The sequence below is a fragment of the Plodia interpunctella genome, chromosome 4 (assembly GCF_027563975.2).
Source record: "Plodia interpunctella isolate USDA-ARS_2022_Savannah chromosome 4, ilPloInte3.2, whole genome shotgun sequence".
Taxonomy (NCBI): Eukaryota; Metazoa; Arthropoda; class Insecta; order Lepidoptera; family Pyralidae; genus Plodia; species Plodia interpunctella.
In genome coordinates, this window is record NC_071297.1 from 3,287,738 (window position 1) to 3,315,483 (window position 27,746).

Sequence of the window (27,746 nt, forward strand, 5' to 3'; positions counted from 1 at the left end):
AAAATTAAAAAGAACGCTCCTGAGCGCTTTCCATATTGCCTCCACATTCAGCCACAAATTTCTGGTCCCATGTTATTTTGGAAGTCCTGCTACTGTATCTTCTCCACTTCACACGGTCTTTGGCATCAGGGTGCAAAGTGCGGGTTAGCATTTCACTTCTCATCATCGAATTGATTCGAAATGAGAGACAGCGAACCAATCACGTTGCGCCATTGTGAGGCAACGACATAAAAAATAAAGACAACCACACTGCAATGTCATTGGTTCGCTGCGTCACACTTCGAATCGATTCGATGGTGAGAAGTGAAAATGCAAACCCGCACTTCGCCCTCTGATCTTACCAGATAAAACCCTGCAAACGAAGGGCAATCGGTTTTGAACAAATTGCAGTAGTGGTAGAATGATTTTCTAGGAGATAGGTATATGTGCAGCTGACTATACTAGTCGTATCGTTATCTGCAGGCCGCACGCTGGAAAATTGGACGAGGGCGGGAAAGCTCGTTTTTCAATGAAACGTGAGATTGAAATCCAATACGTTTTGTAGCATAATTGCGCCTTTCCACCGGCGTGGTTATTTATAGGATTTTAACACAATTTCGCTTTGTGCATCGTACAGTGGATATTTTCATTGTATTGTCACCACAATTTTAAAATGCTTGCAAAATGGAAGACATTTCTTAAAACTCTCTGATGAAATTGTGTATTTTATTTTGTGAAAACATATACATAATTTAACTCTATCGTAGAATAAACATGCCAATAACAGACTTCGTAACGTTATGGAAAACACACCGAAAATACAACTTATGCATATTTATAAGTTTTCAGAAATATAAGATTCATGCAAATACGGCTCACTTTCGAGAGACCACAAATGTACCATCGAGTTCTTTATCAAAGTCGTTAAGGGTGAATTTCACGACTGTTGGAACGCGACGTAGTGTATGTAACGTTTCATTAGTGTCGCACATTTTTTGAAAATAAAGAATTTTTTTTTTTAATTAAACATTTATAAAATTAACATTGTACCAGTACTTTACTAATTTATAAAATAGGATAATTAAATTGATTACTGTGTATGGTACAATTTAATAAACACCAATGATAGCCCACGGCGGCATTCAAAACGCTCGTGAAATTCACACTTAATCGTCCTGAGTGCATCTTCATTGTCTCCTACAGAATCGATGGACTCATTGAGTCATTGTTCTGGTGACGAGATTGTTCAGATATGCCTTTTCATAAAGAAACCTATTTGCAGCTTGAAAACGCAATCGTTTTTGGCGATAGTTCGTTTCTAGGACATTATTTAACTGTTTAATTTATACAGTAAAACAGTTTCGTTCCCGGATGTACTTGTAACTGTTTCATATTTTTATATGACGTTAATTTATTCGCCAAAACTTTTTTATTCATTTTGTTGCTGGAGATTTCAGTACTTTTTTGTACATCAAAGTAAAAAAGACAATATTCAAATGAAATAACACGATGAAAAATACAAAATGAAATATAGATTTTGCAAATAAAAATACTTTACGTCGGCAAAATTGGCAGTAATGTAAAGAAAGTGTTATTATTCATTCAGACGTTAGTTCCTTAATACTGTTCGATAACACGCCTACACTTTGATGCCTCGTATTTAGCTATCGTTTAGATATGACATCACCAGCGACTAGACATTTTTATGGTGTGAAGACGTCACGCGCTCTTATTGTCACCTACTTTCGAGTTTTGTGCATACATTTCCATTTGGAATTTTGTGGAACAAACATTATTCTAATGGAGATTCGCTGTGGTAGTATAACCTTACTCTAAGGCTAAGGTTGAGGTCGTGACGGTAGCTGGGACACTCTCGAAAGTCCTAGATCTTCCAGGCAACGATCTATGATGTTATATCTGCTCTGAGGCCTAATGGAATTGGTTGCATGTGGATGACCTAATCATATTCGTTCGTCATTCGATTCGTTCGAATCTACTCCAAGAATGAGGCTTGACTGAGAAACAAAATATGAAAATAACATTACATATTTTCGTATCATACCATTTGTTTATGTTGGACTTTCTCTATGTAAAACCCAGAAACTAATTTATTTATTTATTACAATAATTACGTCATGGAATACCATACGCTGTAAATTTACCACCTATTGCGGGCTGATTGGGATCTATTTTCAAAAGATTGATGTAAAGAGCGCAGTGTACAACGTAAAGCTTAACAAAATCGTTAGCAACTACGTGATGGGCGGACCGTAATAATGGAATTTGTGTAGCTGTTTAATCAATTATGTTTCATCCATTGTCTAGACGGTCCCGTATACATCGCTATCCATAGCTTGGTCGTGACATTTACCAGAAATCACATAGGCGAGACTACGAAAGCTCTATGTGAAATTTATTTGGTTTGGGATGTTTGTTTTCGATTAATGTATCGATTATTCCTTATTAACCTTTCGTAAATATTCATTCTTCCGGAATCCTCGTGAATCAAAACTCGAGTTGAACTCGTATTTTACTCTCTAATGAAAATACGGTACGATGGCGTGAGACATAATGAGTTGAATTAATTCGGCCAAACCGACACGATCTCGATAGCTCAGTGGTTAAGAGCACTGATTCGGATAGACAAGCGCGTGGGTTCAATTCCCACTCAATACCAGATTTTTTTCATCTCATTATTATTTTCAAAATTAGTTAAAAGCATGTGTGACGTGTTTACCAATTTATATATAATATATAATAGTGATGTTTTTTTATTATTTTTTTCATTGACAGGTTTTCCATTGCCTTAAGTACCCAAACCCATGTACTCTGGCTGTCCTAATGCTTGCCTTCTAAGCCATTGATGTTTTGTCAAGAAACTTTTTAAAAATACAAAGTCTTTTTATAACTTTCTCTCTCACTCTCACACTTCAATATACGTTTAAAAATTTTAGCCTTTTACCTAGTACTTCAATGGTATATCAAACATGTCATGTGAAACTCTGAAACTGTAACATACTTCAGTGATGAACACCCACGCCTCGCCCACTGCAGTAAACCTACAGCGCACTCCTACGCAACTTGTCAACCAAATGCAACTCGACGGCCTATTTCCCACAATGCATTTGTTCTCTTTATAGAGCTAGCTCTAGCCATTCTCAGCAATATAGGACAAATGCTGTATGAAGTACCTATGGCATACATATTTTTATCATTTTGTATTTTTATTTATTTATTGATGCACACCACGGTTTACATTTTGAACAATATAATAGTATAGAACTACATGATACCCGAGTTCAATTTGTGGATTTGTGGTTTTGTGCGTGTCTTAAAACAGGCCCCTAAAAAACTTACCAACCATTCCTTTCTATTCTAGAAATTATGGCAACCCTAGGGTTGCCATAATTTAAAATGTAAACCATGGTGTGCATCAATAAATAAATAAAAATACAAAATAATAAAAATATGTATGCCATCGGTACTTCATATAAATCTTCTCTTTATAATATTAGTATAGATGGATAGAACAGATGCGTTGAATGTTTGAACATTACTGTTACGTCTCAAGATGGCAATTTTATTCATGAAATACAATTTGTGTTTTGAATCTATTTACATGTGCGTTTATGCGTGCTTTTAAGTATACATTTATAACTGTTATTATGTACACGAGCAAAAATATATCACATGTATAAAGATTAGAGATATAAGGTATTAATTATACACAACACACACCGCTGTATAGGTGACTAATAGTAGCACCAAACTATACCTAAATCAAACCGTTATCTCTAATACATATCGTTCACAGAAACATGAAGGTCATGCGTGTTATAAGGTTATAGTTTTAGATTTTCTGACCATGGTATTTACCAACTTTTTTTATATATTCTGCGGAAGATATCAAACATACTTCTTACTTCCCTCAAGGACTATTTTCCGCAGTTAGGCCTCTTGTCTGGACCCTTTCTGCGTGGATATCATCCATGTTAACATGCTAGTAGATACCATTCTTATTTGGATAGTAACATTTGAGTTGTAAATGTTACTATTCAACATACATACAGTCGTGAATTTGCGTAGGGAAAATTATGCATGGATAAACACTGATGGATAGTCTGGCTGCGAGTGCTGACGAGGTAATTTATATTCTATTACTATTTTATGATCAAATGATCATTTGCCAGAATCTATGTAAAGGCCCCTTTTTAACCTAAACTAAATAGGATAGTTGCCTAGGTAAAAAACGTATGATTTCAAATCAATGTAAACGCAATGTATAATGTAAACGCATTCACATAATGTAACACGATAACGATCAAACGACTCCTTGATCAATTTTTTTTACAGAAAGATTTAGAATATTTTTGTTCTCATTAGTATAATTGAATTGCTTTTTGACTCCAACATTTGTGACGTCACATGTCCCTGTCATACAAGTATTTTTATTTTTTGTTTTTTGATATAAGAAGTATCTCTTTTGACTTGATTGCAACTACCATATTATCTCTAAGCAATCGTGATGTTCTATCTGATTTGTTGCTAACACGATGTACTCGTTTGATATTTTTTCTCAATTTTAATTTAGGTTTGCCGTTAGTTTCATTTAGAATAAAATTATTGCTTTCATGAGCGAAATTGGAGATTGAGGTCACCAGTTTTAGATGAGATTCCATTGTTGTGATTTGTATATTTTTTCTAATGTACTCGCATTAGAAAAAATATAATGTTGTTAAATTATTGAATTTACAAGTATTCGGTAAACTACTCAAGTAGTATTTGCTAAGAGAGTACTCTTATATATAAATATGGAAATATCCGATATTTAACTAATTGGGAACGTAAGCACACAAATACTTCTTCATCAAACGATTCCAAATTTAGAGGAACCACTATAATTACCAAAAGGTCAACCTTGACAAGAGTCTCCACATTTTTGTTTTCAGCGAATTGTTAATCGATAGATCTATCAGACAGGCATCCATATTAGGCTAACAAGTCTAAATGTATCGAAACGAACGGTATCGAGTGAACCGGATGCGAATCCACTATCGGCGGTGAAAGTTGATCTTACAAAAAATGCTCCCATTCCTTGCACCGGTTGATATTTCATGAGACGTTCACTTAAGAGAAAGACTGTTGTTAGGGACCGACTCCAGTGAGGTGATGGCCTGTCAGCCAGACCACGCAATGCAGTCCTGTATGTTCTGGTATTTTTTTAAATGACTAAATTTTTGCGTATGCTTATAAACTCGGTAGTTTTCAATTTTTTATTTATTTTTACAAGTAGTAAATAAGTTAAGATGGCTATCAGAGTTTGAGTTTATAAGAAGGGATATACGCATGTCAAAAAAGGTGATAAATTCATATTTATCGGATATTCCATTTGTGTGTTAGGAATGTTATGAAAGTCTTATTTCTATGAGAAATAAACAGTACTGGAAGGAAAGTTATCTACCGAACCCATTTAAAATGGTTTGGTTTGGGACAAAAAAGCACAATTTTAATTTTTGAAAGGAAAATCTATTCTTTCATCGTATCGATATTGAAATTAAAAAACGAAGTTTTCGCCTTTCTCTTTCCATCTATGTAAATATTATTTAGCAGTTTATGTACACAGATGTTATCTACACCAGATTCTGTGAATTTCGTATAGTGCAGCTCCTGAAAACAACTTATAACAAATAATGTAAATGTATTAATTTCAGCGAAATTATAATTATTTATCCTACAGTCATTATCTCATCCTTAGCACAATCCAGTGTTTAACGATATTAGTTTGTTGAAGAAAGGTTATAGCTGTAATTAAGCTCGGACTACCCCTTAACGACTCTCGCGCAGGTTGTCAGGCGTGGCCAGGCCGGTCCAGCAGACCGCGTGTGCACTGTCCCAAATTTCGAGCAATATCAGTGTAATTACAAAATTGATAACACATGAATATATTTATAAACTTAGTTTAGTCAAAAAACATTGAAAAAATTTATTCTCAAAAATTTCCTTACTCTTGGTGAAAGGAATATTTTCTAAAACTATTTATGTAACATCGCTCTCTCATTCGTGTTCGGTGTCATTCTTGGCTGTGACGCCAAGTCCAGGATTTAAGCTTTAATACTCGACTCTGTTTATATGACCGGCTTACTTTAAATGTACAACGCAGCGCAAAATTAAGTAACTTGCATTTCCAAGTGATTGACGACAAAATTAGCATTAATTTTGTAGTATAAGTACCAGAAATATTGGTTAGTAACAGTATGGCCTAGATTAAAAGGAACTGAATATTAAATAAAATCATGTAAGTACATAACTGCACATGCATTTAGCAAATGACCTAGTATATTCATCGTAACCTGCCACGTTTTGCATAATACATAAAATGTCATATTGGCCGGTATCGATCACTTTTGTTTTTGATGCCAAGGTGTTTTATTCATTTTTTTATTATTTATCAAAACATTTAACCCTTTCAAAGATACATTTTGTATTTTAAGCAGATGGAAATGACTATAGCTTTATCTATGCGTAAGATTTTTAACAGCTAACGGGAATAGTCATGTCAAAAAAACTAGGAAATAATAGATAGCTTTAAAAATGCGAAAAACGTAGAAAGTACATATATTTCTGATTTGTTGATTGACAATTCGAAAAAAGGACAGAATAGGGTAAATGATAACGCATTAATCTTAAATATTTCACGGGAGCTGCGTTATTGTCCGTCTTTAAATATATATTTGTATATCATATAAATAATTCTATAATTAGAAATGTCTTGTATAAATAACTGGCAACCCTACAAATTCCAAGTTCAAACTGCGTGAGTCCGAAGTTGAGTTTGGCAGCCGTTCGACCTGAATCTACATCGATTTTCAACTTATTTACGAAAACAGGTTACTAGAACTTCCCTAATTATATGTCAAGTTTACCTAATTACCCGTTTAATATGTGAAGGGCCTGGAGACCTTCAGATTTCCAAATCCGACACTGAAAATAATTTTGGTAACTTTTGTTAAGCAAATGGCAATATTGGCCCCTTGCAAACTAATATAATAGCCGTTACAAATCAAATTTAATTGTTCCTGTACAAAACAATGCGATAAAAGAAATGGCCGTCGCTAATTGATTAATGTGTTTAATTTGATCCCACATACTACTATAGATTTCTATCTCTTTCCCACCCGGTTATAGTTAAGTTTTATGATCGAAAGGGCGTGATATCATAGTGTCAATTGTTTTGGAGTAATTATCTCAAGAACTTTTACAATGACGAGAATGATTAATTGTTTTGATATAAGTTTCACGTATCGCATCAACAACGGATTTTTAAATAGGTTTTTTGGTGCAAAGAAATGTTTGCGTTTTTTTTTTCCAACCATACTTGGATTGAATATTGATATGAATTAGGCACAACACAGTACACGTTTAGTGAACATAAATTTGCATACTCTCTCTGTAATGGCAGGGTAAGTTTGGTTCACAGATTTATATAGTGGTTTGGTTAAATAAACAAAAATGAAACGCCGAATCATACTTTCACATTTTAAAATTACAAAATGAAATTTAGTGGAAAACATGGGTAAATTTAATAATTTATTCAGACCTTCACAGTAACTTTTTCACGTCTTTAATTCATTAAATATTAATTTCTCAAAAAGCTACAAACTATTGACATTTCGAACCGACCATTGCTGAGAAGAAATGCCGACAAAAATTCATTTAACAGTGTTGGTCCCGGTCATGCCAGAAGGGTATATATTATTGTTTCTTACACTCCACAACTGTAGCAAAAGGTTCTAAAACAATGTATAAAGTGGAATTACAGGTAGACCTTTAAAGTTAGTGAGTGTGAAGCATTGTTGACACACAAACACACACTCATCGCGGACAAATATTTGTGTACAGTCTGGCGTAGTGATGTCATAGCATCGATATGACAACTTATTGCTGCTAAACAATGCTGCATTAAGATGCACGTTATATGTCCTGAAAACTAGAATACCACGAAAATTTAAATAATCTAGCTCAAAACATTGTAAAAATTAAATAACAATTTACAAAAAATAAAATAAAATACATAAAAGTAATTAATAACAACTTTGATTCGTCAGATTTAATAAGTATGCGATTTACAATTTTTTGTCCTGATAATAGTATCACTCTCATATAAACTTCATATTTTTTTTGTTATTGACATTTAAAAAGTATCTGTTTTGACTAGTTGCGTTATAGCCTATATTATCATATATTTTATTTATTCAATTGTTAACTCGGTAAAAGAAAATATATCTGTACTGTTATTATAAAGAGGTTTGTCAAACGTTTGTATGTTTGAGTCGAGTAATCTCCGAAACTACCGAACCGATTTAAAAATTTCTTTCACCATTAGGGTACATTATCCAAGATTGCTATAGGCTATATTTTATCTCAAAATTCCTACGAGAGCAAAACCCCGGGCAATTTCTTGTCGTTAATAAAATTAGCTGAACAGTCAATATTGTCCACACATCATTACGCAATAAATTTAATGCGTCTGCCACACGGGACCGGTTATTGGAGTTGCATCACTATGCAAATGGAGTCGTACCTTTATGTTTAATACATATAACGGCGTGCGGCGTCATTTATATCACCTTGTATAGCGAATGTTAGACTAAATGATCAAGAATTCAGGACTCCAATCAAAAATAGACAGACACAATTTACTTATAAAAGTAAAAAGCACATGCAATCGTAATCAAAAATGAATGTACCTACTTTTGTTTCTAGGTTAGTGGTTAGTAGGTGTTAAGTTGAACTAGGTATATTAAAAAAAATACGAAATAAAAGTGTGACTAAAAAGTACATTTATGTTTTATAATTCAACACTGAAAAGCTCTAAGCAATAAGCTGCAGTAAGTCAATACCTAGTTTAAGTTGATTACATTTTATGACAATTAAAAACATGACTTTATTGTAGGTAATATAGTTTTCCAACAAAAAACTAACGAAGTTCGTATTCTGATAATTGTATCGCCGATACTATGGTCAATGTATGTAGGTATGTTATGTAGATCTATTGTCTATGACTGACGAAGCACAGATAGTTGTTTATGAAAAATGTTTAATGATACTTCATTGTAATATCATCAATATCCTCTGGTAAGTAATACAATGAAACTGCATAGTGCATATGTAACAGGGAAAGTTCGAAGAACTAATTTCTCCATCTGGCTTTATCTAACACTGTTGTCTAAAGCTATTTTATAATGTAAGTATTTAATTATTTAAAACTTTACAACATGTCACAGTTGGAATTTGAATCAAATAGTATTTTTATAATAAAATGTTAAATGACTGTTTCAGTTATTCATACCAAAATTAATCATAATTCATTCATGTGATGAAGTGATCGGTCTCGTACTTGTGCTATATTCCAATCTGACTCATGCACTTTGCATACACCACCACCACCACCACCAGACATGAGCACCACTTGCTTCCGGCAAAGGAAAGCATCGTGAAAAAATGTGCAAATTCGTTGATTATTTAGTTCATTTGAACAAACTCAAACTGTCAGCTCGAAAAAAGAAAATGTTCTTAAGACTGACGAAATGGATAAATTTTCATCACGGCTACAAACTGTCTGCCCTGTAAGCGATAAAGACGTGAAAGTATGTATATCTAAAGCTGCAATAATCACGGACAAGAGTATTATCGATTTTAAATCGATTTCCAAAGTGCGAGTCACGACGATGTTGCCTAATTGGAGATACTATCGAATTATTACGATTTTGTTTATTTTAAAACCTTTCAAGTTTTGTGATTGCGTGAATTTTCGTCTGCGACATGTCTCTTCGGGTCTAACATAAAATGTGCATTTCGCAAAATAAGCATATCTAAAAATGTATATTAAAAATGAGAACTTCACAAAATGGAAACTCATGCGGCACAAGTACACACTGAACCATCACAGATTCATAATACATATTTAATATAGTATACAGACAGCACCAAATTCAAAGGCCACATTTAGCTTCATAAAATTCTTTACGAGAGTAGTGACTATTCATAGATGCTTGTTACAACATTCGGCGACTGTATTTGATGTTCGTTGATGGCTGCATTGATTGACATTTGAGAGAATCGTGGGGACAATTTGCCAATATTGATGCATGATGTCTGGTTGGCTTCTGGCTGTAAACATTATGTGTGTCCAATACAATGATTGCTTGATTTGTCTTTCATTTAAATAGTCATGTCCTTATAGAGGAAAGAGGGAGAGAGAGAAAGAGATCTACCAAAACAAGAAATAAAAGTGGTTTCATTTTTGGGTGTATCCACTGACGAGGGTTTACCGAAAATGAAAATATACTTATACAAAAAATATCAAAACATAGGTACCTACGTATCGCCGTTTATTTTGTACAAACAACTACAAACCACAATGCAAGCGTCAAATTCACAAATTCAATTTAACCATTAGACGGGTTCATTGAATGATGATATAAGCAGGCATCTGCTAAGATTGTGATAAGTACAAAAATATAGACGCGGCTCATCGTAACTGGCGGTTGCTTCACTCAATGTTGCCACAGCCGATGTAAGCTGAGCCGGCTAGTGGCCCTCACCTTGGCCACTCAAACAGCTCACTCCAATAGAGGACCGGAGCGAGTGAACGAACGGCCATGATGCCAAACACGGTCGCCGACCCCGCCTTCCGAATGCCTTGAGGCTTCCGATACCAACCACTAATTTGCATCACTTTAGAGCCTTTGGTTCAAACACGATTAGAATATTGGTAGGTACTAGTGATGCGCCGAAATGCGGGTATTGAACCTCTCCACGCCTTTTGTGGGAAATACCGTGGACGTGACAGGGATTTTAATTCAAGCTCGTAGCTGATATTGTCATTACTCATTACGTAATTAGAGGAGTACATCACGTAGCGCACGATGTGTTCTGCAGTCGGCTAATTATAGTGCTGGTCTGGTAGGATGTGTCTGTGTCAGGCGATGCGTCTATTTTTATTTTACTCTAGCTAAGCCACAGGTTTCGCTCCTGGAAAAATTTGATTCGATAGGAAGCTTGATCATTTTTTTCATAAATTATTTTACAGTCCATATAAAGACATGTTTCAGGAAATTTCGAGTCTCGAATGTCAAATCGTACTGGCTCTCAGGCCCTATCATAAAATAAGCTTTTAAGTGATTGCCTTGCTATGGCAATTAATTTTAAAATTTCCATTTCAATAAAGCCCTATAGAGTACTTCCCGTTGACCTAGAATCACGCTGACGGAATCAAGGCTTTTCTACTTAAGAAAAGGAAAACAATCGCTTTCTATCATTTCTTGCTACACAATAAGTAATTAAAAAAATAAAATTATTTTTAATAAAGATTAATTTATGTTTTTCAACAAGTTTCAAATTATGCCTACCTATTTTCATAGAACAAAACAATGGATGTTGACTTGGAGTAATTGATGGGATATTGGTTCCTCCAACCTGTTTGAATGCCAGGAAGGGACCGGTTACGGACACCCAACGCATTACAACGAACTCCAAAATAGACATCCATTATCATAATCCATATTATAATGGGAATAAAACCTCTATGTTCTGTGCTACCTTATAATACTGGCATAGTTATTTTTTCTTTAAAAAGTTAACAACCTAGAACTGTCATTATGTGGTACTAGTGCTTGTTGAATTGTTCTTAAAATTATTTTATGATTTAAGTAATTTCAATTGATATAAATGATCCTGTGTTTATGGCGCCAACCGACAATAATCACGTAATACTTATTTTTTTTATCACCTATCCATCTATATAATAGCTATCATCAAAAATCTTGTGTAATCTGCGTAGATTTGTATTGTCGTATATAAACATTAAAAGGGAACAAAATTTATTTGATTTCAATTTTCATAGGGTTGCCTTCAGTTTAGACGTCCCAACATTCTGCGTTCTAAGTATATCAAACTTATCCCGTTTAATTTTTTAATTTTTATTATTATTTAGCCGTCCGCGGTATATGCGCAATATAGGCTATATTTAACCTCAGGTCATTAAGTATATCTATTCCAAATTTCATCAAAATCGGCCCAGCGGTTCATCTGTGAAAGTGTGACATACAGAAAGACTTTCACATCTATAAAATTAGATAACATGGATTTCTTATTGTATGAGAATTTTTATGCGATGAAGTTATAGGAAAATAGGCGTTAATCATGGACATTAGAATACTGATGTTTGTTTCTCTTATTCCAGGACATGCAAGAAGTACTGGACGAGGATTCAGAGATGAGCGACTGGTTGATCCGCGACTCCAAGTCTGTGGTGGTGTTACATGACCGCCTAATGACCGACGCGGCACTTGGTGCAGCCCCCATCAAGACAGAGCACTCGTACAGTCTCCACTCGGACGTAGAGTCCGCACCATCCTCTCCACACCACACCAAAGTCGATGGTCAGTTGTTCTTTCATTTACGAGGTTTTAATTACAATAATGATTTTTGGGTGCTCATTTTGATTCCGTTGCAAATTTTGATACTTTATCTTTTGTGTCTATCGACTTACTACGTACTAAAACATTGATATTGGATAATATTTAGGAGTACTTAGAGGAACGTTTTCTCTTTTTATATACCATCCCGTAAATTGTTGTGCCAGGGCAGCAATAGCATTCTAAAGTAGTGTTAATAAAACTATCTTAAAATCACAACCAAATCTACAAAATATTAACGTTTATTTTTACGCCCACTTTTGGGGCTTTGGGGCAAGAGATGTAAATACTTACATGAGTAAGTATGAAAAGCAATTATGATTATCTTGCTTGCTTTATCGTATGAACGACGAATACAGCCTGTGAGAATGTCCATATGGAACATAATACATAATCGCTTTTACAATAATGAAAATGTCAGAGCGAACGGAAGTGATCGTTTCAGATTGTCATCAGCCTTGAACAAAAAAAATGTGGTGTTTGAGCGAAACAGCACGGCGACGCCGATGTTATGTAAATAAAAACCATTTTATTGAGCCATTCTCGGCCGAGAGCCACTTTATCGCTTCGCAAAATTTCATTAAACTTCACCGTACGTGAAGAAATTCCATTGAATTACATTGATTCGGATATTTGTAAGAGTTAAGATACCTTTTTGGACTCAGCGCGTTTAAAAAGTATCACCAGAATTTCGTAGATACCGGTATCTGCAATTGTGAGAATGCACTTATATATTTATCTTAGATTTATGGTTAAATTACTGTTATCGTCGATTAAAAGTGGTCTCGTTGTTCTCTGAAGATCTCAGGTTTGATTGCGACATGATACAATTGTGGAGCTATTGAGTATACTAGAAGTGTAACATTGGATAAACTCAAATTCCAAAAATTATACCATAAATCAAAAGTATCTTCATTATATGGGTAAAATTTATTAGTAGTGCTGTTTTATGTAGTCGCATCTGTTATCCCATTTATACGTCATAAAATAAACATATTGTGAGAACAACTGAGATTTAACAAAGTTTACACACGAATATGCACGTGACGGCCAAATATTCATTTATACAGCTGACAGCCATTGTTCCCTCGCATTATAAACGTCCGCTAAATGACTAGGTTTGAGTCATAATTATAATTGTGAAATTAGGAAGCCAGCCAAGTTCTTAAACCAAAATTATCTTTTTTGTAGATGCTACAATAACCGAGATTGCCATTGTAAGCACCAGACCGGCGATCGATCTTCTCATCGATCATTTCTTCCAGGTCCTGGAACGCCTTTCCATCAAGTTGGTTACCAGAAACCTTTTAGAGTTTGGGTTAACTGAGACCTTAAGTTGGCGGCGCCGGTAGCGAATCTGTGTACCTTTGCATTACCTAAGTAACTGCTCTAGTCATATATATGTTTGAACTATCTACTGGTTGTGTTGTGTTAGTAGGTACTAAAATAAGAAAAAAGCAAAATTTCCTTCGATTAAACGAAATATTCAATCGAATTCATATTAGATCGATTGAAGCCGATTGATATATTCAAACCAACACTCAAGCAGTGTATCTAAAACACAATACACAGGAGAAAATATATAAGTAATTGGAGTTCCCGATTACTACTTAACAGCTTGACCAATAGATATGTTTACAGTTAAGTATAAAGTTAAATACATTGTTGTTTAACAAGTACATATTACATCTATCCTTATGCACGGTCCTGATGACCTGTCTTTCAAATTAGTAAGTCTAGAAATGTATATGTAATTAAAACTATTAAGAAAATAGTTCGGGGAAAGTTTATGAGCACGATAGTTCTTTTATTAGGTCAGTGTTTACGAAAATGGTTTCATACGGCTTTGAATAAATTAAAATAGCATCCAATAAAAGAGAGGAGGCTGGCTATCCCAGCAAGAAGATATAAAATACTGTCTTTAATGATATAAGACACTAGATGTTGCCCGGGGCTTCGCAATTTTGAAATAAAATATAGCCTATAACAATTGGATAATGTACCTACCTTTCTATTGGTGAAATCGGTTATGTAGTTTCGGAGATTACCCGCCTCAAACATACAAACACACCTTTTCATAATAATAGTTTAATGATATAATACGCTGTGACCTTGCTTCCCTCCGTTAACTTTCTGTGCTGTCATTACTTTGTATTTGGACATGCATTGCACGTGCACGATGCTGATAATGACGTTGTCTCGTGTAATCTGTTTATTTGTATGTTCCAAGCCAAGATATCGTGCTTGTTTGTTATCTTCAATATAGGACTCCCTTGACATCAGTGCTGATTCCATAACAATTCTTATTTTATTGCAAAATGATTTGGAAATTTCAGGAATCCTGTATTTTAATAAATGCTCTTTTGAATAATCTCACAAAAATAAGTCTTATGAGTAGTTATTCGAGTGGTCATTCTCAGAACAATTTAGTAAATTGGTATAGAACCTGATTCGTTTTGATACCGAGCTTTGGTACAGATTTCTGTCGTATGAATCATTCACACGCTGTGTACGATTGGATCTCTGACAGTTCCATTGTCAATTGTTAAATTCCGAATAAAACGATGATGTCAAATATCAAGAAAAGGAACATCGTTTGGCAAGTTTACATGGGCGACTTTACCTATAGAGCAGTGTACCCAGAGTCCGGGTCCCGGACGCCGATTGTTAGGGGGCGCCGACAGACGCTGTTTTTTTTTGACCGATCATTCTGATTCACGTGTGATTGCACACGTGGTGCAACATGAGCTAGAGTGGCTTCTGCAAGTTTATATGCCTAGGTCCCATTTCATGGGTCGGAAACACTTATATAACTTCTACCAAAAGAAAATGTAGTCAAGCCTTTTTATTGCTAACACTCACTAGCCATGTTTAGCGACAAAAACAATAAACCATGATAATTTAGGATTTCACACACTAACCTCTAACCTAACCTAACCCTTTGACTCATTACCGTAGCAACAGTATTTTTATTAACAGCTATCATTTAATTGACCTTTGTTTAGAGGTGCTATGCAGTTTTGTTGGCGCTGGCATTTGGCATTTAAGAGATAATAAAACAAGTTCATCAAATCACACACATAAACTAATGTATCCCAATCTCAACTAATATTATAAATGCGACAGTTTGTTACCTCTTCACGCATTATCTACTGGACCGATTGTTATGAACGGGTAGAAAATAACACATCGGGTACTTTTTATCTTTTCGGGGAAATTTACACGGGAGCGAAGCCCCGGGGCGCAGCTAGTAAGTAATGTAATCATAGATAAACAACATGTCGGAAATAACGGTTAGGTACCTTAATTATTGCGTTTATATATTATACTTCTATTAAACTTGTTTCAAATTTTATTTTTTCAATATACTTTTTAAATGGACAACCAACTGATTAAATCGATAGACGAAACATTGTCTATCGATTCAATCAGTTGGTTGGGGAAGTCCATTTAAAAAGTATATTTGCTTGTAAATTCTGAAAATTATATTATTTTATTTGAATTATATATTTTTTATGCATATTTTTTACAATACTTAGATAGGAAGGTTTTAGTGTTATTTCTTGTTCTCAATAGTTTAAAAGTAAATATATACACATCGGAACTTTATGATTGATCTGCCTATATTCCTTTTGTATTTTCGAAGTAACAGCGGGTTTTTGTAGAAGACGCTGTGTTACATGAAAAAATATTTAGAAACCCCAAGGAGAGACTATTAACTGATGGTGGAATCATTAAATGCTAGCATAAAATTAGGTTAAAAATTAGTGCAAAGCATTTTCAATCTTCCTCTGAAGGGATAAGGTTTAAAGTTTGCTTTCTCATTTCAACATAATACCATTTTTTAAAATATAAATTGGAAGTTTATACAGCTTTTCAGTTGGTCTTTGTTTCAGTTGATTCATTATTTTATTTAAAAAGAATTGGCTGTGATAGACGGACGGACGTACAGACACACGAGCGATCCTATAAGGGTTTTTATTTTTCTGTTTTTATTTTTTGTACGGGACCCTAAAAATATTAACAACTTTTTTTTCAACAAAACATTTGTTTCAATGTTAAGACTTACGTAGTTTTGGTTTTGGTTGGTTTTGGTATTTAGTGATATCAAAAGATAATCGAAGGTACCAGATAAAGGAAGGCCGGTGGTGCTAATTATTGGCTTTCTCTGCGCACGCAAGATAGCGACCGTTATCAAACATGCCTCAAACATTATCACTTGAACCCGCTCATTTGGGACCAATGCTAATTGATAACGAAGTAATTGATTTTTGAAAACAAGCTACTGGCGTCATCTGCAGGATTTTTTTGTTTGTGAAGTTGAATTATAACTAAACTAGCTTTTGCACGCGGCTTCGCCCACGCAAATATCCCACGGGATCAAACATTTTTCCGGGATAAATGGTACCTTATGTCCTTCGCCGTACTTCAAACTACATGTATGCTAAATTTCAAGAAGATTGGTTAAATAGCTAAAGCTTGAGCAAAGAACATACTTTCACATTATTAATGTTAGGGTTGCCAAAACTAAATTAATTCTAAAACAAAATATTCCTTAAAAACCTTTTTTTAATTAATTTACATATTCAATATTCGTATCTAGTCGATCAATCAAGCTGACTTCAATACCTGGAAATATTTTTTTAATTCGCATAATTAGAGCGCAAGCGTCTAGCGTCCCTCGAGATTCGACATTTATATTGACCACTCGACCTTTCTAAAATTTTTATTTTTAAGGTCCCTCTTGGAACTATTCTGGCTCCCCTTGGATCTTCAGAATTTGTTTTAATATTGGATAAGGTTGAATTTTGGAGGTCCACTGGCCCGAAACATTCTTTGTCTTATCTAAGCAGTGTCATTCAAACCTAGAAGCCCGGGTTCCTCTTAAAAATAAACTTTTTAAAGATTTGGCTATGGTTTTACACCAGCCTATTCAATGTCAACCTTATATGGGGATAGTGGGCATCATATCGATTGATCTAGTTCAATATGGTTACGTTATGGTACCTTATGTATTGTGAATTTTGGCTGATCAATTTGGGTTCGATCGCTTTCAGTGAAAGGTATTTCATGGAGTGAATGACCGAAGATGACGGGTTTCGTTAAATGTCAGAGATCCTAAAATACCGCAGTGGTCTCGCGAAGTCATGACCAAATTATAGACTACATTATGTCTATCCTCCTAATAAGACAGTTTGTATGTTTAGTTGTAACACTCATGTCGAAATCACTGAATGAAATTTGATGAAAATCGGATCATTAGAAACTATTATTTTAGGAGTTTCTCAGTCTAATGACTGAGTTTAATAGTTTTTTTTATGGTAGTGCCGAAGTTTTGTATGAATATTTGCATTGCTGTTGGCTGTTCTCTAAAAATGTTAGGAGTCACGTTGAAGTTATTTGTTTGATTTAATTTTAGCAAGATTGACCGATCTTACTGATCATCGATCATGATCGCATTTTTTCCGTTTTATACATATTTGTAGCGAACGCGAACCTTGTCACCAAATTTGATCGTCAATGAGTTTGTGTGCCATTACGTTGACGTCATTTCAATATATCCATTTTGTTTGTAATGAATAAACTCGAATAACGAGTGGACCGCTTTTGCAGAAATTTGGCACAGATGTAGGCGAAACGTTCAGGAATAGCATAGGCTATTTTTTATCATACTTAGTTTTACTCAAGCGAAGCCTCGATGCATTGCTATTTCTTTAATAAATTGCCACTTCATGCAACTGACGACCTAAGTGCAAGGCAAGTCCATTGGTGATCTAATAATGTACCTAATATAATAGTTAAATGCGCATAATACCCCTTGATTGCTTGTTACGTTGCTACCTGTTAGAAATTTGCCGACTTATGATGAGTTAATCATGCGCAGTGCGTTCTCATTTCAATGCAATTATGTCAGTCGGTACGTACGTATCTCATAAATAATGAATTGTTTCAAAAGCTATGACTGCCTAGTCAATATTAGCTTTGTTTTGTTAGGGGAAGTCATCTTTAGTCATTATGTAATACATTAAATTTCCTTTATGTATTCAAAACATTATAATTACTGTGTGCCTGAAATAATATACAATATGGATGGGGTTATATGTGTCTAATATTAGTGTGGACAAACTTTACGAAGCATTTGCTTTAAAATATTATTTAATAGTAGACATTATGATATAACAAGGAAAATCTTCAACAAACGCGTCGATATTATGCCTCGATTTTCCTGTTTACCAGCAGTCATGTCGTTTAGCCTTTATATCTTAAACCAAAGTAGCCACTTGAAAGCCAAATATACTTACTTTTTTCTATTTTTCTACATATTTAACAATTCGGGTCACATCGATCGACTACACTTTTTGTTGCTACCTTATGTTAAAGGGTGAGTGAATATTTTATTAGGTACCATATTTATGAAGGAACCTATCCCAGTTATAGTTTATCGATTTTGCTTATTATTATGATTTAGGCTAAATAGCTTTACGGACGACGGGACTAGCAATCACAACGGATGACATTCTGAGATGTGAACATTATATTAAGCAAGAATTTGTTATATGAATTGTATCGCTGTTGTATCAGAAGACTGGACGTAAAAACAATTGACCGGAGCGTTAATGAATACATTATCTGCATGCAACTGATGCACCTAACCAACGTTATTACCTCCGCTTCATTGCCTCTCATTACTTTACATTAGGAAGTTGGTTAACTAAGTCTATTAACACTCCGCTGACTTCAATACGCTAATTTGATTGACGATGTGAATCTTTTATGATGGTTGATTGATTGCGTCGTGGGTGCATTATTGTATTGTCGAATTACAAAAGTTAAATAATATGAAGTCCAGGTGTTATTTATTACTTAGTGTGTGGAGCCTAGGGTTCGCTTTTCTACGTTTTATTCTCTAGTTCGTCTTCGGCATGTCAGATTGACATTCGTACGCATATTATCTTTAGCCAACGCTTTTTCGGTTTGGCCCTACCAGGCTCGAGTGAGAGCAGGACTGCTACACATTTGTTACCACCGTCACGATGAAAATTGCGTGCGATTTCAACTGTGCGATTTGAGCACGAGAAAGTCTAAATATTATTCCTTTACATTCCAGACATGGAGGACGAATGCTACCCTGCCATGCCGGCCAGTGCTTGGAGCAGTCGACGGCGGTCGAGCGACTCCCCTGTCAGAGAAGTCAAGACCGAGCCCAAATCGGAGCCCGACTCCCCCGCCTCGTCCTGCCCCCCCTCACCCACCCCCGGCACGCCCGTCACACACCTCGACTATGTCATTGACCACACGGTAAGTGTTTAAGTAATTAAAAAAGAAAATGAACAATAGGATAGGTAGGCAAATGGTTTTGTTCTGTGCTGTTTTGGTCATGCAATTCGAAAGGTCCATGTTCAATGCGAAACTTGTTCACATTTTCTGTTATGGCTTAATCTGGCTGTCTAGTTTTTCTTCAATTGTAAAGACGATTCGTAACATTAAACAAACCGCAACAATTTTCTTCTGACATCAACTTATTGATGAGAATTTTATTAAGATTGAATATTTGTAACTAAACCGTTTAAAAACTAAATATAATGAAAATGAATAACAAAATTCTGACTAATTCACACGATATGCAGATTCAATCACCATTATTTTTCCTCAGTTTAATTTTACACAAACCAATGCTTTTGGCAATATACTTGTTTTTATCGTAAATATTGTATATCTATTAACATTTAAATAAATGACGACGGGAACATAACAATTTTATGTCCGAGACTCCGAAATTCAATATTACGAGGACTATTACGTATAATAGCCTGCCTGTTTATGTCATGGCTTAGAACAATAAGATACTTTTATTAAAAATAATTGCTTAAATCGCTCAGTATAATTTAGCCAGTCAGAAACGCCATTTTGTTCCCATGAATCTAGTCCTTATTACGGAGACCACGACTGGACAAAAAGCGGAGGTCGTTGGAGTTCAAACCAGTGAAGTGCCAACTTTCGCCGCTTGACGCCCGTGCTATTTGAGACATCCATCCGCCGTGCGTGAGAAATTATGCGTAATTATACTTAATTACGTCTCATGCATTAATTACTATTTGTTGTCGACAGAATATTTTCTAATAAATCTTTATCTGGACACTGCAGATGAGAGATCATGATCGATTTGGCTTTTCAAAAGGAATTAAATAGTTACCACTATAACTTTCTTGTTGCGATTTGTTAACATTCCTGTTAGGCTAATGTCAAGCAATATAAAAACCATAAATTTTTTAATGAAGCTATATTGTATATTATGCCTATCCTTAATGTTTAATTAGTTTTGAAACAATACATTGTGAAGGAATATTTTATTAGGCATCTTTAAAATCAGATTGGTATTTGGATAATACCCTTAAAATACGACGCTAACTGTGAATGACCGAGGTGTGAAGACGGTTTAAAATGCTCCTTATATGGGCCAGAATACCTATTAGGATAAAGATTGTTTTGTTTGCACTTCATTTAGATCAAGTCTATAATAGGTAGATATTGTATCTTATAGAGTTGGCGACAATAATCTAAACAGATAAACTGAAATGGATCAAGATTAAGGTACATACTTATGTGTATGTTATCAGATAGGTAATTTACACGTATTTTATTGCAAGTGGACGACGTTTGTCTATAAGAGATTGTGCAAATAGCTTTTCCTGAATAGTGAATGTTTAACTAGATAAATGTATTGTTGTAGCCACTCTAAATCTGTGGTTGTAACGTTATTGACGAACTACATATCCCTAATGAAGACCTACTTGCATCATAAGGTCTACTCGTCCGATGAAAAACTATAAGACTGAATAAAATGAATAAAATTAGTAATTAAGTATTAATCATTTTAAAAGTGGTAATAGAATCTAGTGTAGCATAATTTATAATTTTTGCGAACAAAAAAAAAAGAAATTGATATTTTTTATGTTGGTGGCGCTAGTGTGCGGGTTGGCCCAGCCATAAACAAAATGTGGAATCTCTTGCAGACCGGCACAATTCACATGCCGCCGGCAGTGCTACAGAAAGTGGGCGCGGCGGGCGTGCCACAGCTGCTGCTCAGCGCAGCGCCGCGGCTCGCCAACTCGCTCGGCTCCAACAAGCTCTCCATCAAAGTCACGAGCTCTGCTTCAGGTCCTTTACCAATTATATTTGTCTGTTTTAAGTTACTCTAAATTTGTCTAGGAAAAGATAAAACTGCAGTGCTGGTATCTATAGATACAACCAAATGGATTACACCGGGCAGAAACATGTTTATCCCATTTCTACTGAAAAACTGGATCGAAGTAGCGTCATCAGAAAATTTCATTTATTCCATCAAAAATAGTGTCGTTTACAGCTTTTTCAATTTACCTACGTTAGCTTATATGCTAAAGTGGACACAAGACTTCTTTCCACCTGAAGAATCATTGTTTGAAATGTGTTCTTCAGGGTTCAACTTGCCGCCGACGCCGCCGTCGTCGCTATCGTCGTCGGACAGCGAGGGCGCGCTGTCGCCGGCGCGCGAGGCCGGTCCCCCCGCCGCGCCCCCCGCGCCGCGCCGCCCGCACCTCTACGTATCGCACCACTCGCGCCAGCCAATCAACACGCCGCTCATCAGCTCACAGCCGGTAACTTTTCACATGTATTGCAAATTCAAAGTTCTTAATTCAACTTAGGATGATCCACATCACTTATTGACGTCAAAAATTTACTTAAAATTAAGTCTACCGCCGACTTCCAAATCGCAAGTGAAGAATTAGAAAAATTCCCTCATAAATGTAATTTGCATAATATCTACCAATAGGATATTTGTCTATTTCAGAAAGGTTCAACGGGCACGTTAGTACTCACAGAAGAAGAAAAGCGCACACTACTGGCTGAAGGATACCCTGTCCCTACTCGTCTACCGCTTTCTAAAGCTGAGGAGAAATCTCTCAAAAAGATCAGAAGGAAAATAAAAAATAAGGTACATAGGCATTCTAATAGTGTTTAATGCGTTATTCTATGGGATCTAGTACGCTACCCTGAGATGCACCATATTTCGCATTGTATACGTTTGATATATAAGACGTAACTTCCAATTAAATTCTGATTATTGAAACAATTCTAATCCCTTTTCCTTAGCTTAAAGTTTCTTTACAGAATTCCGTGATCAACATAATAAAAATCTTCTGTTTTATCACACAACAATATATGACACAATTTTACTTTATAAACCTCATGATGTTTCTTTTACTATCCAGATATCAGCACAAGAAAGCAGGCGCAAAAAGAAAGAATACATGGATCAGCTAGAAAGGAAGGTGGAAATCCTAGTGTCAGAGAACTCAGACTACCGGAAGAGGGTGGACACCCTGGAGCAGAAGAACGCCAGCTTGCTGAGCCAGCTGGCGGCGCTGCAGGCGCTGGTGACGCGCGGCAACAGGAAGTGACGTCATTGCGACCAGTGACGTCACACGCTCGCAAGGTACAGGTCGCAACTAACCTCAAACGTCACTATCATATAATTATTCTGCCGACCGTATCGCAGTGCCGATCGGATTTGACGATTTAATTATACAAAGGCTGTGAGAAATTGTGGAAACAGTGACATTCTCACAGTTTGATAGTTCGTTGGTATTGCAGAGACGCTGCCCCGTTTCGGAGTGTATATTTTTAATGTATATTTTGGATGTATTTACATTAGTAGCGCGGATTGTTGTACCGACGGGGACTAGTAGCGTTGAATGGTTGCTCACTATTATAGTAATAGGTTTCTGTGGTGCTGGATTGGATATACCTTGTAAGGTATGCTACTGTCAAGTGCCACACTAGATATTTATTTTTACAGCTCCAATAGTTGTCATCAGCTGACGAGCGATGACTCGATGACAGGGATAATACTGGGCTCTAACATAAGTATCGATTTAGTTTTACGTGTGTTAAATGAAATCTCGTAATATATTCTAGTAGTGCTGCAGAAGCATTACATAATTAAGTCTTAATTTGTGCGTGTTTTTATTAAAATGTGCAATTAGGTTAAGGATTATGATTGTTACCCAAAGCATACAATACTGTAGCAGGTTTCGTTGTGGCCGTGAATGCGGTGTTGTGGCCTCATGAACGTATACGTGAAATTAACATCGATGTGTTGACGATTAGAACTGGCTGAACTACTTATTTAGTTCCTTAGATCAGGAACACGAAAGGGTACATGGAGGTTGAACAAAACAAAAACCGACATTTTATGCTAGCTTTAGTTAAAAAAACGGTTTTGGTTTTGTCGTAAACTTGTTTATGCACTAGATAATTTTTTAACAATTTCACTGGAAAAACTCAGCGCTCTTGAGCAGAAGGTCTATCAAGGAAAATTCTTGTATGATTATTAGGTTATCGGAATTAAAGAGAGCGTTTATCAGTTTGTCCTTGAACAGTATCTGAAAATTTGCTACGTTATTACAGTTTGAATTCTACAATTTTTTTGCATAGCCAGTTAACCTGAATGTACTATATTGATAAGTATCTATCCTTTTCTCTTTCTCACATTTGTGTAGCTGTTTCATTCTTACATTTAATCATGTTACTATGTGTAAGAATGAATCGGCAAAATGTGCGCGAATGAAGAAACCAGTACAAGATTAATGTTCTGATCAGAAATATTATCGAGTGGTTTCCTTGGTCAAACATTGAATAAGACATTTGGTAAATAATTTGCCATAAAACAATGTTTCTTTGTTGCTGATTTTGCTAGTTATGAAGAAATTGATTTGACATCTAAAAATGGCAACTCATGTTTTTTTATCTTGACGTTGATTAAAAGTATATGATTTGACTAGTGGTGAACTCCATTGCTTATAATATCAATGTGCCTCTCGTGTCCTGACCTTTCTGTATCTTCACGAAACTTGAGAAAACACGTGACCGTGTAGCCTGTGGTGTATTGGGAATCTTAGTAGCATAATATGTAAGGCCGGTAACGCGCGCCTTACCGTATATTATTGAATTCCATGAATTTGCATTTATAGCGAAATGTGTATCACCTATAGAGATTTTATCTATTTAAGATAACACTAGATATACGAATCTAATTGAGGACCTATATAAAAACCGATTTGTATGACAAATGTATATCGGTTACGTCTAGTCTCTCGTAGAAACTAACAGGCCTGTTGTGGAGGCCTGGGATAGAGATAGCTGTATCAATTCAAACTCAGTTCACACTGCGCTCTGTGAAGACAAGTACAAATTATGGCATGCCTTCGTTGAAGTAACGTAGCTAACATACCTATATTTAGGTATCTTACACGCGAACTCAAATTTTTTACATTGTGTTGTGCATATCAAATAGTTGAAATGCGTAACTACCGTCAATTTAGGGGCTTCCTAATTTTATTTCAAATTAACCACTGAGATCACGGTAGACATCGCTTTCAAGGGCTCTATTTGCTGCGTAGCTATTTGCTAATCTTCATCGTCAAGCTAAATTGTGCTTTATGATTTATGATTCATATCCCAATATAGCTTAACATCGTAAATTAGCACGTAGCCAAGCACGAAAGTAGCTGAATATGTATTTTCTTGACACTCTTATGTGATTCTTAACACAATATTTTTTCATAGATTTTGGGGTAAATTCGTTTTTTAAGCGAAGCCAATGCGCCTCCATTTGTAAGATAACTAGTGAAATTTCAGAGCGCTATATTGTATTTATGTTATTAATTATTCCGGGGTATCTGACGATGCCACTGTAAACCCATGAAACTAATTGGGAATATACAAAGATTATTTTATCAGCCCAGATTATATTCACTATACATTTCCTTCACAAATTGAAATTCAATTCATCTTTTCGCCCAAGATTAATCTTGGGCGAAAAGATGAATTTAATTTCAATGATTCGTTACATTTCAGTTTTTATTGTATCACATTTTTAAAACCAAAGTACGTTTAGTGTCATTACAAGTGGTTTCGTAGTAACCCCGGTCTTGCCAATAAATTTATTTACATGTTCTGAGCTTGTATGACAGCGCAGGTACGAATGCGTTCGTATCGCCTTTAACCATGAAACTATATGTAAGTAATACTGGAGCCAATACCTCCCAAAAAACTGTTTGTTCTGAAGTATATGTATCTATCTTTTTCATCTGTAGACCTAACTCCTTGAGCGGTGAAGAATATAACTTAGATGACTACATGTCATATCTCGCAATGCTTATGAGAGGTTGGCAACCGATGAAAGAAATAGCAATATATGTCCCTTGTATCGAAAAGTTCTGGCGCCAGTATTAATCTATAGCCTCATGCCTTTGTAACTAACATTATTTTACACTAATAAACATTCCATTAATTGTCTTGTGTAGTAATGAGTGACTTAAAGTGAGCTCGTGTACTTATTACTCTAATCATAAATTAACTATCCTGTACAAATGTATCTGTTTTGTCTTAATTTATATAACTTCTAAGACCGCACACTTGAGTGGACGAACATACCTTTACATCATATTTTCTGTTTAGAACTCAATTTATGTCTGTACCTATTAACAACTTATAGAAATATCCTTAGCTTCATTAATATTTTACAATGCAAGCATGGACTTCACGACGAAGCTCGTCGTTTTTCGAGAAGTTTTGTCGATATAAGTTACTATTTTCCTGCCACTAATATAGTAATGAAAATGAGCTATACGTCCAAGGGAAGTCACATTAATAAATGCGTTGTACAGTCTGCCACAGAGAAGTCTGATCCCCCGCGATTTGAACACCATCTCTTAGGGCGTCAGATTTCTCTGTGGCAGACTGTACCGTCGAGACTTTCAGAGATGCTGAAATGAATATATTCGTTCGCTCAAATGTGCAATATTTAATTTGAGATGTTAAAAATTGCTAGCATAATTTAAATGTAGCCAAGTTGTTTGTTAGTCTAACGTATGACTAAAAACTTGTCTTGTAATATAATACAGTGTAATACAATTTTATAATATCATTCCACTTCAGTATGTTACCAAAAAATATTTTTAATTTATATTTCAATAACAAAAAAAAAACATTAAGTTTGTTTTAACAATAAATAAGTCTGTCAAACAACTCCGTCGATTGATTATACTGTGTTATGTTAATATTTTGTATTATATTTTACTATATTGTGTGCAATTACTGTTCTCTTTTGAATTTTAAACGTTCTTCCTAATTAGACTGGTAAGGAAATGTTCTATTTATATCGCGCGGAATATAAATCGTTTATCATCCCGTCTCACCATGGGTTATTATAAAGATTGAGATATATTTTAAGAGATTTTTTCTAATAAAATTTTAGAAATATATATATAACACTGTTTTACATGTCTTTTCGCTATACAAATTATATCCGCAGATTTCAAATTGATTCTGCGGTTAGGTATCTAGTTTAGCATTAGTACCTACTTATATACAAGTTAAATATTGAAATTGCAATGTGTGCCTGCCTATCAGCTACTGATTTTACCAATATGAATAAGTATCGATTGTAGAATAGTGAATGACGATATCGAAAAGTATCCTGTACTTGTATAGAGACGTTATATATTTAAAAAAGAAGTATTTACCTAACTTGTAAAATATATTAATTCCTATTATGGCATTTACCGTCTACAAAAAGAGTGATTTAATTGAGAACGACTTATATACTAAATTAATAAAGTAGTTGATATTTTAACTTATGGAATTATTGAGGCCGAGTGGCTGTAAGTAGTGGCGAAGTTGTTGTCAACATGATGCGTGTTGTGCGAGAGTCGCACTTTTGGGTGACATAAGTGTGGTCCATGCGATATTAAACATATGATAGATTTAACACTGATGTTCAAAAACTGCGACGTATATCTACAATGCAATTTTCCAAAATACTCATAACTAAACACTATAGCCTGTCTATGTTGAAATGACGAGCACCACTGGCGAATTGTGCATACTAATTGACTTGTGTTGGTAATGGTTCGTTAGTGGCGCGCTTCATCTAAACCTAGACATGCTATACGAGAAATAGGACAATTTCAAACAGTATACTTGATGTAAATTCCGGATGGGTCACACTTGGCAAGCGCAAGAGTCGCGATGGGAGTCTTGCGTACGTATAGTTTTGTTATTCATTGCAAGTGTAATTTTATTGATAGTTTTATATGTTAAAACTATGCACTGTTACCTAGAGTCATGATTTGTTGAATCGTTTGTTTTATTTTTATTTTCCAATGACATTGCGGATTTTACTGTCATCCTTGAGCTAATAAAGTGTCAAATATAGTGATTAGTGGTTTTATTCTTTGGTAAGAA

General features: G+C 35.1%; 1 protein-coding gene across 2 annotated transcripts in view; it reads left to right on the forward strand.

The window, feature by feature from the left end:
- Positions 1-27,720, forward strand: part of CrebA (Cyclic-AMP response element binding protein A) — an 83,305-nt gene extending 55,585 nt beyond the window's left edge. Inside the window, exons 1-7 of one of the 2 annotated variants that reach the window (XM_053744605.2) lie at positions 11,684-11,747; positions 12,224-12,422; positions 19,567-19,757; positions 21,473-21,617; positions 21,915-22,093; positions 22,288-22,431; positions 22,709-27,720. In XM_053744605.2, coding sequence (XP_053600580.1) covers positions 11,724-11,747; positions 12,224-12,422; positions 19,567-19,757; positions 21,473-21,617; positions 21,915-22,093; positions 22,288-22,431; positions 22,709-22,897 — 1,071 coding nt within the window. In that variant the 5' untranslated portion in view covers positions 11,684-11,723 and the 3' untranslated portion in view covers positions 22,898-27,720. Of the gene's footprint in view, positions 1-11,683; positions 11,748-12,223; positions 12,423-19,566; positions 19,758-21,472; positions 21,618-21,914; positions 22,094-22,287; positions 22,432-22,708 lie in introns of those variants that run through there. The other variant, XM_053744604.2, reaches the window with a different exon arrangement.
- Positions 27,721-27,746: the final 26 nt, after the last annotated feature.